We start from the raw sequence: 18,671 nt of genomic DNA, 5'->3' as shown, positions 1-18,671 counted from the left end.
TCAGTACACCTATTAGACCAACTATGTGTGGTCCTAAAAATGTGTATTGTAAGATAAAAGGAACTGTATTACTGTAGTAATACTGTAGCGCTATTATAACAAGTAATAATGCATTATACCTGTCTGCTTTAAAATACCCCAGAAGCTTTATCAATATGATTAAAAAAAACAATACTTCTGAAAAGTAATTATTTTATTAATATTTTACAATCCTTTATTCATGGTTATGCTTCATATTTACTTAATTTTCTCAGCTCCACTTTGCAAGTGTCATTGATCATGCTGTCCAGAAGACAACGCCAAACAAAAAGAAAAGGATGAAAATGACTGTCTATACAACACCCTTTCAGAGGGGGAGAGATTCACATTTCACCTCTGGATGACTTCTCTTCCCTTCTGCTTGCCAAATAGGTAAAGGTAACATTAAAAACAGCAGGCTCGCCTGACAAGTTATTTTCTTTAAAAAAAAATTAAAAAAATAAAACTGGGTCTCACTCTTTCGGATTGAAATGCTTTCCATCTCTGAGATGACATACACAGGCAAATGAAAATGACTAACTTAAGATTGCACTCCAAACATTGGAGGATATGATTTTTTTAAAAGCCTGAAATGAAAAAGAATGGCCATTAAAAGGGATAGAAAGCCTTATTGGGGTGGACAAATAAAAATTGCCTGCGATGTCGGTCTGATCTCTGTGGGGTTTTTGTGCTGCAATGGAGCTCCTGACCTGGTATATTTCCTCACATAATGATCCACCAAACACTTCCTGAGAAAAGGAAATATCTACCTGGAGGTTGAAGTGAATTTTGGAAGTGCAATCACAACTGATTTGTACATTATCATCATCAAAGTGGCGGGAACCAAAATAATGAATTGTTATTACTAGGGCGGTCAAGTTTATTGTAAAAGCCCACCTCTCGGGTTAAAACACTGGTAAACATACTCTACAGACGAGACGCTTAAGTGCTGGTGTGGTTTCTGTTGCTGTTGACCACAGCAATATAAACGTAATGCTGTAACTTGGGGTCAGAATGAATGGAGGGATGGAGGAGGGCTGGGTTACCATATTTTATTATAGCAGTCTTTATGGCAGTCTGGTCAATACTGGGTGTACCCAAGAGGAAGCTATTAGTTTAACATTAGGGTGGGCTGGTGACATGAAGAGTCTATTCATTAGGGCTAAAAACATGGAGTCACCCCAAAAAGACCTTACTGTAACATGGAAATGCTACCGTTTCCCCTCTAGTCTTTAGCTTGTGTACAACCCAGCAATGAGCTCGGACTGCTGTGAAATGCTTTAGGCTTTGGACCCACCATCCCCCAAGGGCTCATTTGATTGGCCTCTCGCTTCATCTTGTCCCTTTTTAAAAAACTTTTTTTATTTTTTTTAATCGGACTGCCATACTGCTGGGAATTAAAACAGATTTGCCCAATCATCTTTGGTTCTCTCAAAATGAGTGGTAGGTGAGTAAAAATAATAAAAGGAGTGCGTTATCAACCAAACATATATATATATATATATAAAAAGGGATCCAGTTCAGGTAAAAGATAAAAAGCTTCTATCTAAATCAAAACTGCCTGATGGGAAAAGAGGGAGGGCGTTTATCACTGTAGGGGGTGTGGCTTCGCAGGGCAAAGAGGGAGAAGCTCCAAATGCATTATGCTCTGCTAAGACTGGCTCAGTCTGGCGTCTGCATCCGTCCCTCTTCCCAGTGTGTTGAGTTCAATCCAGGAATGTTGACGGTAGTCCACCCTTTTATTCTCCTCCTCTGCCTTATGTCACTGGAGGTCTCGGTCCTCAAGGTACCTGTACTCAAAAGTGAATCCCTCCTTCTTCCGTTGTCCCCACTTCTCGTAGTCAAAGTAAATGTACGTCCCCTTTAAAATACATTGGAGAAAGCACAGTAACGTTAGCGAACAAAAATTAAAACATCAAATCACAAAAAAGAAATAATTCTGACCAATCTTCAAATATGGGATAATCTACAGAGAAAACTATATTTTAACGGAGCATGCAACGGATAACATTTTTAAACATTTCGCAACAGAAAATGAAAATAAGTGTTTATTATTGGTCAAGTTTAGGTAATCGCTCCCGGTTTCTATCCGTTTGGTGTCCAATGAACACGACCCAGGTTGCGGTCCAAGGAGTCTGCTGTGTGCGGAGGGGTGCCGAACTCACCTGCTCAAACTCATCTGTGATGGTCTTGGGCTCCTCGTGCCTCTGGAACCACATCATGTACTTGGTGTGGAACCGCCACGACTGCTTCTTCAAGGCCTTGGCTGCCAGATACTGGGCCTTAGTGCCCTGCGGAAAGAACCCAGAAGGGAATCTGTTACTACAATCATATCCAAAACATGCTTGGCCTGAAGACTGAAAAGATGCAGACCGCCATCTTCAAAAAGTAAAACCATGGAAATGATCAGCGTCTCAGTCACACAGTCAAGCTTGTTTTGTCACACGCACGCACACCTCTAGGTAGTAGAAGATGAAGAACAGTGTCTCTGTGGACAGTCTCTGGTAGAACTCTACAGAGTCGGAGTGGGGGGGTGGCACCTGGTGGTGGAAAGGCAGGGTGGGACACGGGTTCCTCATCAGGTACTGCCTGGAGGACCAAAACAGTCACAATAGGGGATTAATACATGGAGTAATGATGAAAAGTCTACACGCCTTTAGTCTCAAAAGCAATAATAAAGAAATTCCCCAAATGTAGACCTGTGGTGAATCTCACAAGTATTTTCCTTGATACCTCATGTCCTCTCACTTTGCCAAAATGTGAGAGGGAAGCGAGAAGACTTGAGATTCAACCCTGGAGACCTTTTTCAGATTGCGGCTCGGTTCGTACCTGATCCTCTCCGAGTCGGAGGGGTGGGGCATGTGCGTCCATGCCGACTCCTGCATGGCCTGCTGGTACAGCTGGTCTTTGGACAGGGGCACAGGCCCGAGTGGGCACACGCCCAGCGATGGGGGGATGCTGACCTCTGAAAGCGAGGGCTGCTGGGGTGCCGAGGGAGGCCCCGGGGGCAATGTAGTGCTGGGGAAAATGTCTGAATTCACAGAGAGAGAAAAAAATTGTTATAAAAAGGAGCGTCTGGTGTGAAAGCCCCTCCAAAAAAAGTTGCTTTATTGTCACATACACCGGAATAGACTATGGGAGGCACACAGTACTACATGGAACTCTATTCCACAACAAGTAACACATGCAAGCAGTAGAATCAGATAAAAAAAAACATCTTATGGAACAGCAGGGACCGCGAAGAGAGACACAGGCACACATATACACACACGATAACATACACACACAAGGATTTTGTGTTGAAGATATGTGGTAGTAGAGTAGTGGCCTGAGGGAACTCAATGTGTTGTGAAATGTATTGTAGTGTTTTTAAAATTGTATATAACACTGCCTTGATTTTGCTGGACACCAGAAAGTCAGCAGCTAATGGGGATCTATAACAAATACAAACTGGTCTCATTCCAAGACTGATCCCCCCCATGGCCCAATTTTGAGCCTTCATGTCCAGTCGGTTGCTTACCTGTGGTGAGGTGCAGAGAGAGCATCTCTCCCTCCATTCCTGAGCCCAGTGCCGCTCGTTCTGCCATAGACTTTAGAGTGCTCAGAGGCTCCTGGGGCTGAAAGAGAGGAAAGAGGTTAAACCGACTGGGTGAGAGATCAGGAAATCTGGCTTCCAGTTGATTCCCAAGAAGATCTCCCTGTAATGGCTCAGGGCAATTACTACATGAAGCTACCTGTGTTTTTCCTCACCTTGCTTTCAGAGGTCTGTGTGTAGGAGAGTGGCCCGTTGAGCATACCGCTGCCTGGAAGTTTACTCTCGCTGTAGGAGGGCGAGGGAGAGCTGGTGGGAAGAGTCATGGGCCCTAAGAGGCTGGGGCCACTGTCTTTACTGGGAGGGTGGGAGAGAGAGGAGAGACATTGGTTGATGTGCTTTTACGTTTGACTAATTCTGACCATACACATTGACCATACAGTGAGAGTCACAATCCAAGATACTATAGGACATTTTTTATTATATTTGACTCACGGCTGATTGGTGGTGGAGGTCAAAGACGAGGGTTGGCTGCTTTGTAATTGGCTGGCACTGTTGAGGGCGGAATCGGGTGTGTTGTCTGCTACTACAGCACTGTAACCTGGGACAGAGGAGATTGAGAGGGAGGCTTACAAACTGAATCAGATCTCTGATAATACATAGATAGGTGATATACATTTGGTTTGCTCTACCTTATCTGTATAACCCAATGCTGGGTTGAACAACTACTATGGAACCCAAAAAATACCAAAATAAGGGCATGGATGGATACAACCAATCAACAATATAAATGTATAGTAATTCAAGCTTACTAGTGCTACCATTCTGCTTCTGTCCACTGGGTGGCCTTGTGATCGACGTACTTCCTCCTCCCATGCCCACGCTACTGCTTGGCGCGCCTGAACCAGAGTTCCCTCCAATGCTTCCTATGGCTCCCAGGCTGCTTCCAGGGGCCAGGCCTCCTATGGGACTGGGGGCCACCAGGGGAGGGCCCTGGACCGCCAACTGCCCTGAGCCAAGGCCGCTTAGGCTGAGGATCCCACTGCTGACACCAATTGCACCGGGTGCAGATCCCAACAGGCCCGTGGATCTGTCGCCGACAGTGTTCCCGCCCACTGTGCTGGAGTTAGGGCTGCTACTGCAGCCGCTTTTCCCTGCTAGGGGGCTTCCGATGGTTCCGGAGCCTGCTGCTGCCGTGGCATAAGGGGCCGAAGTTGAGCCCGCCAGGAGCCCGGCCATGGTGTTTAGGGATGCCGGCATCCCCGACAAGCCAAGGCCCGACATCTGGCTGACGGCCGGTGACCCCGTAATGCCGCCTTTACCAAGGCCCAAGCCCAACCCGAGCCCCAAGCTGGAGGACGGTGAAGGCCTTGACGGAGCATGCAACTGGGTGTTGGGCGTGAGTGGGGGGAGGGTCGTGCTCGAGTTGGCGGATGAGGAAGCAGAGGGGCTGGGGAGGAGGATGTTGTTCGACGGGTTGGAGTTGGAGGGGGTGTTGGAGGAGATGACTGAGTTTCTGGCCTGCTGGGTTTGGTAATGCTGCTGCAGTTGCTGCTGCTGGGTAGCGTCTCTGTAGCTGCCAGAGTTGGAGAGGAGACCCCCCATGTTGCCCAGGAGGCTGTTGCCCCCAGTGACAGGCAGGCAACCCCCGGCGATGGTCGCCAGCGAGGATGAGGAGGCTCCCGAGGAGGCAGAGGATGAAGAGGAGGATGAAGAGGAGGAGGAGGACAACGACGAAGAGGGGTTGCCGTTCTTGACAGGCGACTGAAATGTTATAAAAGGCATTACTTCAAAACCACTCCTGGTGCAGCACAGCTGAAAATATATAGATGGAAAGTTGTGACATTTTTAAGACCATAGACCCAAATCAATGCAAGTGACTCATACACAGCACTGTTACCATTGGAATTCATCTTACCTGACCGACTTCACTGTCTGTCGAACGTCCCCTTTTCTTGTCATCTTCAGAGTTCTCCTGGGGGGGAAAAAAACAAAGAAATACCTCCTATAAGCACTCAGCCACAACCATCTGTTCTAATTCAACGCAAAATATGGTGTATCGCATGCTATGTTTTGTACCAAAATTCATACAAGGTCTGTTCATATTAAAGCTCAACACAAACTTCAAATCAAACGTCAACATCATAATTCTCTCGCTTTCATCCTCGTTGCTCCAAACCCCCTCTGATCTGAGAGCGAGGGACCACTGAGCACCCACTTCAGCCCAGGAGCATTCAACAGTCACAAGACCTAATTACAGATTGAGAGTGGGTGGTTCTAAAGAATGGGAGAGCAAGTAGGGGATACAATGGAGGCTGTAGAGTGAGAAGTAGCATGGCGGGGGCGTTCCCTCACCGTAGTGTAAGTTGCGGGCGAGGGAGGGATGGGCGAGGAGGAAGTGGTGGAGGTAGGCGTGCCGCTGGAGATCTGATGGAAGAGATCGTCGTCCAGGAGCGATTGGCCAGGCGGGGACGTGGCCACCAGCGACCCGGCTAGAGAGACAAGAGATGGATGGGGGGAGACAGAGGGAGAGGTAGCTACATAAAAACAAAAAGTTGCATATGGAAAAAGTTAAGTGGGCAGTTATACAGAGACAACAGGAACAGAAATGATAGAATTTACAGTATTGTAATAACCAAGCTACGCAGACAATTACATTGATAGAAGCCACAATCTCCAATATCAAAGCTGATCTACCCAGATTTTTTTTTTAATAACCAAGCTATCATCCATTTGAGGCTATACATACTCCACATGCGGTCTAAGATATGCAGTACAAACGCAATATTCAGGAATAAACACACAAGTAGTGATGTCTCGACACAGTATCGATACTTCCGATACTCAACGGTTCTTTAAGAACCGGCTTTAGGGAAAACAATGTGTGCTATAGTGTGGGAAATAAACAAAATGTTGAGACTTTGGGTGACTGTTTCCAACATCAGGATTGTTTCCTCAGGAAATTCAGTCTGCTTCATGTTATGTTTCTTTGCCGTGATACTTTGTCGTATCAGTAGCGCGATACTGAGTATCGCGACAACACCACGATGAAGCAGCACTTACGGAGCTCCTCCAGATCCAGGTCGTCGTAGAGGAACTCGTTCTCCTCGAAGTCGGGGTCCTGCGACGAGTCCATGTAGTACTCCACGTCGTCCTTGATCTTGCGGATGGAGTCCACCGGCAAGGTGTCGTTGTCCAGCATGCGCAGGATGGTCTCCAGCATCCGGATGTGGTACCGGTGCTTCTCGATGAAGCACTTCAGCTCTTCGATGCGGTCCTGTTTCTATAGCAGAGATGCGGGTGTAATTTCATGCTTAAAACTCACTGTATGTTTGGGCTAACAATCTCAAATGTACTATTTGTATGTGTAGAGGCATGGAAGTGGAACACATAGATGGTAAAGTAGATGGTACCTACTTCACATTTGGTGCATTGGGTAATGCAGCGTGCCGAGAAAATAAAGAGAGACATATAGGATAAGAGATGAATTTGGAGTTAGAATGGCAGCATCTGAAGAGAAAAGATTCAAGTAGTACGGAAGGAAACAGGGAGAGGAGGAGGAGAGGAAGATATGGAGAAATAGCCATATCGCGCGGCAGAAAGACTATTGACCTCTTTGTCTCCCTTCTTCTTTCGAGTCTGGACTGAGAGGGACTCCACTTCGCTCTCAAACTGGTCCACCTGCATGTTCAGAGTGTCTATTGTATTCTGATGGGCGACAGGGGAGACAGAGGTCATTCATGATTTACACCAACACAACAGCCATAATCACACCACAACCACAGTCTGTATGGACCACACTGCATAATAACCTATTTCATAGGTGAAACTACTAGGGCTGGGACGATACCAGTATTGCGATACACTTTAGTATCGTGGCAAGGAAACAAAACACGAAGCAGATTTAACTTTAGAAAACAGCCTTAATGTTGGAAACAAACATTTCCCAAGCTAAAGCACACAATATTTTACATTCAGCAGGTTTTTAAAGGACCAAAGACTTCCGTCTGCTTCGTGTTTTCATTTTTGCCATGGAAAAAAAATGTGCGATACTGGTATCGTCCCAGCCCTAGAAACTATGCAGTAAAACAAAAGAAAATGCTAATTGTTTCCCAATCTACTTTGAAAGGCCTAGCATGCATGATGAAATCTCTAAGTCATTATTGTCATGTCATCAGACCACATTATTGAAATGTGCTCATGTGTGAAACAAATTCCCTTTGGGGTAAAGGTTTTCAATCAAAAGTAGTGCTCACCGTTAGCCAATTTCCGACCTCCTCTTTCTCCCTTTGGGCCGGGTCCACCTTCTGTGCCAGGCCCAGCCCCTCTTTCGAGTACGCCTTTGTCTTGGTCTCTCGCTCCACGATCTTGAACCGCTCCATTTGCTAAAGGGGGAGAGAGCAGGAATTGGTTTATAAAATCACTACAGGTTTTCTTTTGACCATATGCTAGCTATGCCAGAGCCAAAAACGTTTGGCTTGTGAAAGCCAACGTTTCCAACTGCTCATGTCAAATCATTGGACTAGTTGCCAATCAAAGCAGGGTCATATTAGGGCATTAGGACGCGCCATAGCAAAACATTTCAAAAATGTTTTTCAACGGTAAACGAAAGGGAGTGTGTTTTTTTGTTTGTTGGTCAAGTTCAGATAATACCTCGCCGTTTCAGACCTACTAACCATGTACCTGCTGGCCACTGTTGGTGGAGATTGAGACAGAGTCCTCACCAATTAAAGCCATCCAATATAATGGTTCAGGATGACTGTGGCAGGTGTACACATCTCCCAATCAGGCCAGTGATTACTAAGTTGAGACACCTGTGTGTGCTTCCTTGACTAGTAACGCTGTCTATGCTCTCCTAGGTGTTCTCAGCAGAGGCTCCACAACCTCTGACTTCTACATGCAACAGACTTCACTGAGATTTTGATGCATGCCAGAGGAGAATGCTTGGAGGCGTGTGAACCCAGACTAAAAGCCAATTGATGCTTGATCCAAAAATGTGGTCAGCGGCTCCCTATGGAGGGTGTGATGCAATCGCGGAGCCTCCAGAGGTATGCAGAGTCCGCATCACCGTGCACCTCCCCAATGTCTCTGTCTAGCTCCGTATTGACATGATTGGTTGACGGTAGGTGGGGGGCGGGATGTCCTGTATAAACACAAACTCACTTCCTTGACAACAGCTCTGCTCCGTGAAGCGCAAGAAGTATGAATGCCCTGACTTCTGCAGAGGCCGTATCCCTGTGAATGCTGCACGGCCAATACAGATGCCGGATTGACTATGCAGCGCCCTTTTTTTAACGCGCAACACTTTAAATGCATTGCCCTTGAAGTCAGCTGCCACTGTAAGTGTAGTAATATGTGTCGTCCCCACGAGCATCCCAGAAGCACCTTTGTATAAAAGATTGATTGTCCCCCTGTGTTAATCTGTTAACTGCATAACAAGAAGCTAAATTAAAGCCCTGGCATGAAGCCTGTGAATGCTTAGCAGAGCGGTGAGTATATGCTAAATGCTTTTAAATGCTGATGTGGCTAACTGTTCTACTGAGGAGGAGGGGGGGGGGGGTTCCTGGTTGTGGATGGAGTCTCTGCTGGGGTTTTTATTCCGCCTCAGCACTGGCGTGGACTGCTGAATCCTTGATCAGGGTAGGGCTCTGCGGACCTGAAACCTAAAGGCTGCGTCCCAAATAGTACCCTATTGCCATCTGGGACACAGACAAAGTGGCAAGCTGCCAGGTGTTGCCAAATTATCCTCAGTTCCTAGGACCCTACCTCAATACTACAATACGTATCTCAAATACTGAGGGACAAACAAGATAGTTTTCAATAAGTGCTATGGAGCAACTTCCTTTGTTTATCATATCTGCAGACCATACATTGGGCTATGGTGATGCCATAGAATTCACTAACAGTGATCAGTTTAGTTTTCCTCCCTTGTTAATGCAACACAGATATTGTCTGAGTCTAGAAGTTGAGCGCCAGCAAAAAAATGTAAGCACATTATGCTTCGAGGCATTTCCATCAAAGGACCCATGAGCACCAATGTGAAATTCATAGCAGGGTTGGAGTCAATTCAGGAAGTACACTGAAATTCCAATTCTCTTCAATACTTTTCAATTAGGAACATTTCAAATTGCAATTGTGTTTACTTTCTGAATTGACTGGAATGAAAATTAAATTGACCCCAACCCTGTGGAGGAGCATATCAAATTGGGTGTCAAATGAAAGCCAAGAGTCTATATTTTAGGGAAATGAAGGTATAGATACATTTTAACCATTTTCCAACTTACAAATTTGGAATAAGTAAAGGCTTTGATTTCTGGATAAACAGATGGAAAAAGGGTCTTAGAAAACATCTACCAGAAAGTCTTAAAAGGTATTATAAATGATAACAATGTTGAAGACCCTTGCCAACTAATATCAACACGTGTTAGCCTTCTGTAAGTTTAAGAAATATTGCCTGGTGCCTTGTTACCAAAAACTCATTTCTTTAAGAAATGTTCTAATATTCCCTCCCATGAGGAGGGAGGATAATGAAAGTTCACAGAAGTAACAAGTAATGGTAGACCTACCAATTATTAGTTATAGTGATTTTACTGATATCAATTGTTTCTGAATTAAGTGATTAAAACTTGGTAATGGAATTACCCAAAAATCAGTAACGGAATTGTTATGTTCAGCTCCTAACGGTTTTCTTTGTCTTTCTGTTTGGTGGTCAAACCAAGAGTGTTAAAACAGTCTAACTCTGGACAACTCCTCTCTCTCACTCTGCAGCTCTTACTGACACCTACCCATGAGCCCCCTCTTTCCATTTACTTTAACCAGAATCCTCATCCACTGAGCACCGACCAACACCGGGTGTCCATGGGCATTGAAAAGTAGTTGAAATTTGATCCTTGACGTCTACAGACGGACCGGGCCAAATCTGAACCTATCAAAGACGCATGTTTCACACGTTTGGACAGTATAGTACAGCGAGTACAGTACAATAAGTACAGTAAAGAAAAGTAGCTTACAGTATATTGTACTGAACTATACTGAACTCTGCTCTGCTGTAATGCACTGTGCTCTGCTGCGATGTCCAAACTTGTGAAACATGACAATATCCATAATTATGCATTTCTGTGTCGTACAGATCAGGGACCTATGATGTAATTCCATTGCCGGGTGTAAAGCCATTTCACTTACTGTAGTTCAATAACAAAAATCAATTTTTCAAAACTCAAGATACCATGCCATAGCTGACACTCCATTCTTTCTGCAGACAATCTTAATTCGGAGCTGATATTTCTGAGTTTTTAGAAAAATTGGTCACATAGAAACCTGAGATTTTAACCGTGAATCCATTATCAAAGTTGGCATCCTGACTCTTCTTCCACTAAATTAGTTGATGTACATTTTTCGGTGGAAATTGTTCAAAGTAGTCCTTGTGCATGTATGCTTTGTTAAACTTGGAAATCAATGGTTTTTGTTTGGCATACATTTTAAGTGGAAAAAAACCCAGAGTCAAAGTGCAATTTCATTACGTTGAATTGCCCTTAGCTAAGAACAGTGCTACAGGTGTGAAAAGCAGATGATTAAAGAACTGCAGTAGACAAATAGACCAGGGGTCTGCAGCAGGCGGTTTTGGCCCGCGAGTGATTTTTATCTGGCCCTGCAAATCAAAAATGGTGTTACATAAACTAAATCTGTATTCCCACAAAAAAAGAGAGATATGTGATCATGTCGAACTGTAATCAAGGTATGAAATGATTATTTTTTAAATATATAAAAAAATAGTTGTCAGTAGTTGTGGTCAATTTGCAGTGTACAAATTATGTCGTCCCCCCCCCCCCCCCCCATCCCATCCGCTCCAACAAAAATCCCCCGGCTGAATCTAGTTGCCTACACCTGATTTAAACCTTACTGCTAACAGAGATAATGGTATTCACAATGAACATGGCTTTGACATGAATACTAACAAAGATAATATTAGCAAAAGTCACCATTGTTTGTTTCTGCATTTGTATTGGCCATTCACCACAATACAAAAGTCGCATCAGGAGTATTGATATCCAAGTGCCCTTTTCATTTTTGGCTTGGTAGCACCACGTTTCAGGTCAACCAAAACCACACAGATGCTCACACTTAGATACGAGACCCTAGATAAAAACCCTTAAGATCCATAGGCTAAGATGACACATCCATCTCATTGTGTTAGCAGGAGCTGTTGTTGAAGCTGTCTGAATAACCTCAGTGCACTATGTGGCTTGGTAAGCCCTGCTAACCACAGGCGTTTTATACCAATTGTTTCGTCAGTATGCGGCTAATAAACGTGTTCCACACACTCACCGTCTCAATCAGTTTGCGATTCTCCACTAGCTGCCTTTTGTCTTTAATCTCGTTGGAGGCCACCCACGTCTTGATCTGGTCTCGAAGACGCTGGGGGATGAAGGTGAAGGAGATGAACAAATGGAGAAAGAAAGAGAAGTTCTCTTAATGAAGGCATGCGGTGGCTTGCCCTGAAGTCAAGTATGGTTGACACGCACACACGTAAGCAAGCTTGGCTTGGGGTAAGATATGTCCACATGGCCAAGTTAAGAAACAAACAAAAACGCACACACAGACACTTTCACTTGGTTTTAAGGATAGCTGACCCTCATATTTAATCATCAGCACATAGATGCCCTCTCGCATGTGTACACACACCCCTACCCATGGTCAGGCGTAACCATATAACACTAGTAAACAAACATTTGAGGAACATCCCAAAACCATGTGCCCTCAAGCCACATAACAGTTAAGAGTCATAGGGTTGTCGGTGTCCCACCTGTAGTTTTTTAATCTCTTTCTTGAGGTCGGCTTCATACTTCTCCTTCTGGTTAGCGTTGGCTGCATTGTGAAGCTGTGGTTTGGAGGGGTACAGTCATAGAGTACACTCAGACAATCAGTATCTTTTCCCAAGCATGTTTCATATAGTCTTTGTAAACAAAGTAAATCATGTAGGCTATAGCTTCAAAATACGTCTAAAACTAGCGTATCGTGGACTGTCAGTCCTAAACCATAGGTCAGCCTCCGCCTAGAAATTTGAGTGATTAGCCTACATTCCCTCCAGTTTCATCCCTCAACTTTCCACCAAACCAAATGCCAATGGGCCGAAACACAAACTCAGGAGTGTGCCTTTAAACCTTGTTCTTCTTTTGCTGTACAGAACACACTAACAATAGGTCTCCTCTCCATCCCCACGGCCGTGAATAGGAAAGGCTACAACCCCACCAAACAAAGTGTGATGAAGTATCGAAGACCCCTGCATATACAACGGATGTTAAACGTTAATAATTTGGTGGACCTTTCTAAGGTCAGCACAAAACGTTCCAACAACCAAAGTGTTAGGGTGGTAGCACTTAACTTGCATACAGTGCCTTCAGACAGTATTCACACCCCTTGACTTTTTCCACATTTTGTTGTGCTACAGCCTGAATTTAAAAAAGGATTAAATTGGCCTACACACAATACCCCATCATTTTTTACAAATTAATTAAAAATGAAAAGCTGAAATGTCTTGAGTCAATAAGTATTCAACACCTTTGTTGTGGCAAGCCTAAATAAGTTCAGGAGTAAAAATGTCTTTAACAAGTCACAATACGTTGCATGGACTTACTTTGTGTGCAATAGTAGTGTTTAACATTATTTTTTGAATGACTACCTCATCTCTGTACCCCACACATACAATTATCTGTAAGGTCCCTCAGTCAAGTAGTGAATTTCCAGCACAGATTCAACCACAAACCTCAGAGGTTTTCCAATGCCTTGCAAATTAGGGCATCTATTGGAAGATGGGTAAGGGGGAAAAAAAGCAGATATTGAATATCCCTTTGAGCATGGTGAAGTTATTACATCTCGGATGGTGTATCAATACACCAAGTCACTACAAAAGATACAGGCGTCCTTGCTAACTCGTTTCTGTAGAGGAAGGAAGCCGCTCAGGGATTTCACCATGAGGCCAATGGTGACTTTAAAACAGAGTTTAATGGCTGTGAAAGGAGAAAACTGAGGATGGATCAAGAACATTGTAGTTACTCCACAATAATAACCTAATTGACAGAGTGAAAAGGAAGCCTGTACAGAATATTTTTTTCTACAAAATATGCATCCATTTTGCAACAAGCCACTAAAGTAATACTGCAAAAAATGTGTAAAGCAATTAACTTTTGGTCCTGAATACAAAGTGTTATGTTTGGGGTAAATACAACACATTACTGACTACCACTCTCTATATTTTCAAGCTTAGTGGTGGCTGCATCACGTTATGGGTATGCTTGTAATCGTTAAGGATTAGGGAGTTTTTCAGGGTGAAAAGGAATGGAGAAAAGCGCAGGTAAAATTCTAGAGGAAAACATACAGTTGAAGTCAGAAGTTTACATACACCTTAGCCAAATACATTTAAACTCAGTTTTTCACAATTCCTGACATTTAATCCTAGTAAAAATTACCTGTCCTTGGTCAGTTAGGATCACTAATTTATTTTAAGGATGTGAAATGTCAGAATAATAGTAGAAAGAATGATGTATTTCAGCTTTTATTTCTTTTAGAGCTTTTCTTTTAGACTTACCCAGAAAGACTCACAGCTGTAAATCGCTGCCAAAGGTGCTTCTACAAAGTATTGACGAAGGGGTGTGAATACTTATGTAAATGTATATTTCTGTATTTCATTTTCAATAAATGTGCAAATAAAACACGTTTTCACTTTGTCATTATGGGGTATTGTGTGTAGACAGGGTGAGAAAAAACATACATTTAATCCATTTTGAGTTCAGGCTGTATGATCCACCACCCTCCCTGCATGTTACCTTTTGCCAAATGTCTTCAAACTGTTCCACGCCTTCCGTTACTTTTTTCAAACATCGATCTATTTCACCTGGGGAAGGGCATAGAATAACAGGGAGGTTTGGGAAAGAGCCGTGGTTTTAAAAAAAAATCCTTCAACACGCATCGCATCAGGATGAATAATGTAAAGTCAAAATGCGGAGCTCTCCCACTCCCCATAAGCAGCACTGCTTTTACAACTGTGGCTGGCAGCCTTATCAAAGATACATGCAGTAAAACCTAAATGTGTCACCACAAACCTGTTTAAAAATGCAACACCACAGGCACTGGCAACAGGGTACGGTATATAGTCTTAATTTAAGAAGGTTGTCTCTGCAGACTAAGTCTGACTTTGGCCTTGTGCAGCCTTGCACAAGCCTTGCTTCTGGCTTCTTATTTTTGGTATCACAGGTCACAACCCTTTTCAGTAATACAGTGCAGCACTTATCTTATTGCGATCACATCCGTGCAGGACAATTTGACAATCTCTACATCATGAATGGATAGAGAAATTAAAAGTGACATTTCATCTGTTGGATAGACATGCTTCATAGAGAAAAGGGAGGTAATATAGTGATGGACTGGGTTGTGGATCATTGGCAGGGGTACCATCTGGTCGACCATTTGGTAACCTCACCTTGAAGTTTCCTTTTATCAGCCATGACTGTTGACTAGGATGCTGTCTTCATGCCTTCTTTCACTGTAGAGAAAAATAACAGGTGTGATAACCGTAATCTCTGGCAACCTTTTTACGCTACATTACTTTTTCATAGCATTTTAGCTTGGCAGCCAAGTTCAGTGAAGTCAGCAGTGTGAAATTCTGGGTTGTATTCATTACAGCACAGGCACATCATAGCGAAACGTTTAGCAACAGAAAATGAAAACGAGCGTTTGTTATTGGACATGTTCAGGTAGTTGTTGCCTGTTTCATTTCACTTTCTACCACTTGATGCCTAATGAATACAACCCAGCTTTCCACCTGGGGAGAATGTTTCTCACAGCTCGATGTGATGAAGATGTATCGTGAGAGCATGCATGGCTTTCACATTAGGCTACCACTTCAAAACTGCCAGCATGCAGAAAAAAGTTTGGATTCATTTCTAAACGGTACAGTATTCCACTTTCACTCAAGTTAATTACATTAAAAAGCATTTTGAACGAGACATACTCAACTCTCTAATTTACTACCCTGGAGGCATCACCATTACATTAGTTAAATAAAGGTTAAATAAAAAAAAATACATTGCATCATAAAGTGTCTTGTAGTTTTATTAAGGAGTAGTGGATAGACCATAGTTGACAGTCTGACTTGTTGACCTCTCACACACAGTCAATCAATTCCTGGTAGAATGGTGCATGTAATTGGGTTTAGACATGGTTCATTCAACAAGGCCTTTCTGACCATTACGGGAAAGTGACTTTTCAAGGGGGGCATCACAGAAACATTGATATTTAAAGTACTGTAAAGAACTAGCCTGTAGTTGAGAATTTAGAAATGTTTTAAAAACTCAATGTCTCAACAAAAACATTGACCATGTTTCTTGAGAAAATGCCAGTGGTGTAAAGTACTTAAGTAGTACTTGAAAGTATGTTTACTTAAGTCTTGTGGTATCTGTACTTCACTATTTATATTTTTGACAACTTTTACTTCACTACATTCCTAAAGAAAAGTATGTACCTTTTACTCCATACATTTTCCCTGACACACAAAAGTACTCGTTTTGAATGCTTAGCAGGACAGGAAAATGGTCTAATTCACACTTATCAAGTGAACATCCCTGGTCAACCCTACTGCCTCTGATCTGGCAGACTCACTAAACACATGCTTAATTTGTAAAGGATGAGCCCCTGGCTATCTGTAAATAAAAAATGTTTAAAAAAATGAAAATGTGTTCGTCTGTACTTCTACATTTACTTTTGATACTTAAGTATTATTAAAACCAAATACTTTTACTCAAGTAGTATTTTACTGGGCGACTTTTACTTTAGTTAATTTTTATTAAGGTATCTTTATTTTTACTCAAGTATGACAATTGGGTACTTTTTCCACCACCGGAAAATGTTAAGTAAAATGTTGGCCAAAGTATTTTTTCTGTCAATTAATATAAGAGTAAATATCACAAGTGGCAGTAGACCACAGCTAACTGATGTAGCTTGCTAGCCTGCCTACTTGAAAACTTGAAACATTGTAGCCACTGAGTGACGTCTGGTCTGGATAATTTGACATTGACGGTTCACGTGAATTCAACAATGTAACGCGCATAGCTGGTTACTTCGCTGAGCATCACTTAATACTTTTTGCGACAATTTTTCACGTCCACGCAACCACCGTTTGATAAGGTCATTTTACCATCACTTCAGCCAGTGAGTTTTGACCATGTATTTACCAAATGTTACCGACGCTAGACTTTCTCAACAGATCCAGCAAGCCAGCTAGACTAGTCTCCATATCTGGCTTGGGGGCAACGTTCGCTAATAAAAAAAGTGAGCAGTAATAAAGAAACATTAAATGTTTACAAGCAACATAGCTAATGACTTTAAAAGCTGTTTCTATTTGTCAGAGACAAGCAAACAAGTATACCACTTCAACACCTGAGTAACAAGAACTTGTCGGCTACATAATTGCCATGCATTATAGCAAAATGTATGAATTTCCTTGGAAAATATCAGGCGAACCCATGTCAATTTGGCTCTGTAGCTGATAGCCAGCTAGTGGATAACCACCAGCTAAGATATTAGTGAGACACATTAGAAGGGAGAAGATAATGGCACATAAGTAGATCTGTTTTAGCGTACAATTTATTTACCTGGATTTTCCGATTTATCTTTTCTGTTCTTAGTTGACACCACTCTTTTAAATCGTATTTGCCTAAGTCTTCACGCTATTTTTCTAAATTATATTAATTATTTTCGCCAAACAATCACTCCGCACATCCAAGATGGCTACCAGGAACACCTCCTCTGCTGTTGCCCTGATGGACTGGAGGCCCGCCTCCCTTGCAAGCGATTCGATCCTCACCCTCATTCTACGCCTTCCACTGGCTAGACTACCTGTCACTCTGGAGTCTGGAGGGACAGGTTTCCCACTTCCGCACAAGTCGCACTATGATTGGTTAACTTTGAAAGGTGAAAGGTAAACATGAGTTCTCAGAACACCTCATCCCCTTCATGTTTTGGTTCCTGTCCCTAACCACTGACACTGGCCAGAAAATGTCAAGAAAACAACATGATAGTAAACTGAGCTGACAGAAAATCTATTGATAATATGAGCTGTAATAGTCCAAGCGTAGACTGCTATGTATATTATTAATTGCAGTGCAATATGAAATGGTGTCTTTCATTAATCAAATGGCCTACATTGTTAAAACTGCATTGTTGGTTAAGGGCATTTCACTGTAAGGTCTACACCTGTTGTATTCGGTATATTTTACTGAATTATTTTTACATTTTAGTAATTTAGCAAACGCTCTTATCCCGAGCGACTTACTGTAGTGAATGCATATATTTCATACATTTTTTTTTTTGTACTGGCCCCCCGTGGGAATCGAACCCACAACCCTGGCGTTGCACACACCATGCTGGCATTGCAAACACCATGCTCTACCAACTGAGCCACAGGGAAGACTTATGATGTTGCCATCAATCTAAAGTAAAATTACATTTTTTTTTACCTTTATTTAACTAGGCAAGTCAGTTAAGAACAAATTCTTATTTACAATATATATACACTGAACAAAAATATAAATGCAACATGCAACAATTTGAAAGATTTTACTGAGTTACAGTTAATTTAAGGAAATCAGTCAATTGAAATACATTCATTAGGCCCTAATCTATAGATTTCACATTACTGGGAATACAGATATGCATCTGTTGGTCACAGATACCTTTAAAAAAAAAGCTAGGTGCGTAGATCAGAAAACCAGTCAGTATCCACCATTTGCCTCATTCAGCGGGACACATCTCCTTCGCATAAAGTTGATCAGGCTGTTGCTTGTGGCCTGTGGAATTTTGTCCCACTCTTCAACGGATGCAAACTTTCTGGATATTGGCAGGAACTGGAATAAGCGGTCATACATTTCGATCCATATCATCTTAAACATGCTCAACGGGTGACATGTTTGGTGAGTATGCAGGCCATGGAAGAATTGGGACATTTTCAGCTTCCAGGAATTGTGGACGAGAGCCATGCGACATGGGGCCGTGCACTTTCATGCTGAAACCTGAGGTGATGGCGGGGAATGAATGGCACAACAATGGGCCTCAGGATCTTGTCCTTGGT

General features: G+C 42.8%; 2 protein-coding genes across 8 annotated transcripts in view; both read right to left on the bottom strand.

Annotated features, from left to right (window-relative positions):
* Window positions 1-175: 175 nt before the first annotated feature.
* Window positions 176-17,409, bottom strand: LOC123726754 (CCR4-NOT transcription complex subunit 3). 7 transcript variants are annotated; one of them, XM_045694647.1, is made up of 18 exons: window positions 17,197-17,409; window positions 15,027-15,089; window positions 14,374-14,441; window positions 12,354-12,428; window positions 11,876-11,965; window positions 7,807-7,935; window positions 7,163-7,258; window positions 6,614-6,833; window positions 5,906-6,087; window positions 5,469-5,525; window positions 4,363-5,365; window positions 4,046-4,151; window positions 3,769-3,907; window positions 3,539-3,635; window positions 2,848-3,049; window positions 2,475-2,607; window positions 2,184-2,309; window positions 176-1,879 (listed from the first exon to the last, which is right to left on the bottom strand). In XM_045694647.1, exons 2-18 carry the CDS (start codon window positions 15,049-15,051, stop codon window positions 1,781-1,783), a joined length of 2,847 nt encoding a protein of 948 aa, XP_045550603.1. In that variant the 5' UTR covers window positions 15,052-15,089; window positions 17,197-17,409; the 3' UTR covers window positions 176-1,780. The 7 variants fall into 7 exon arrangements, with proteins under 7 accessions (XP_045550603.1, XP_045550606.1, XP_045550605.1 ...); XM_045694650.1 differs by having other exon boundaries at window positions 4,363-5,314; window positions 17,197-17,364; XM_045694649.1 differs by having other exon boundaries at window positions 5,906-6,042; window positions 17,197-17,364.
* The window catches only part of LOC100380519 (Splicing factor U2AF 65 kDa subunit), a gene marked incomplete at its 3' end in the record, with an annotated part of 35,757 nt that continues 17,412 nt past the window's right edge, over window positions 327-18,671 (bottom strand). Inside the window, 2 exon segments of the mRNA NM_001173804.1 lie at window positions 327-354; window positions 8,565-8,580.

Source organism: Salmo salar, chromosome ssa14 (genome assembly GCF_905237065.1).
Source record: "Salmo salar chromosome ssa14, Ssal_v3.1, whole genome shotgun sequence".
NCBI lineage: Eukaryota > Metazoa > Chordata > Actinopteri > Salmoniformes > Salmonidae > Salmo > Salmo salar.
This window is presented reverse-complemented; position numbering and strand designations above follow the sequence as displayed.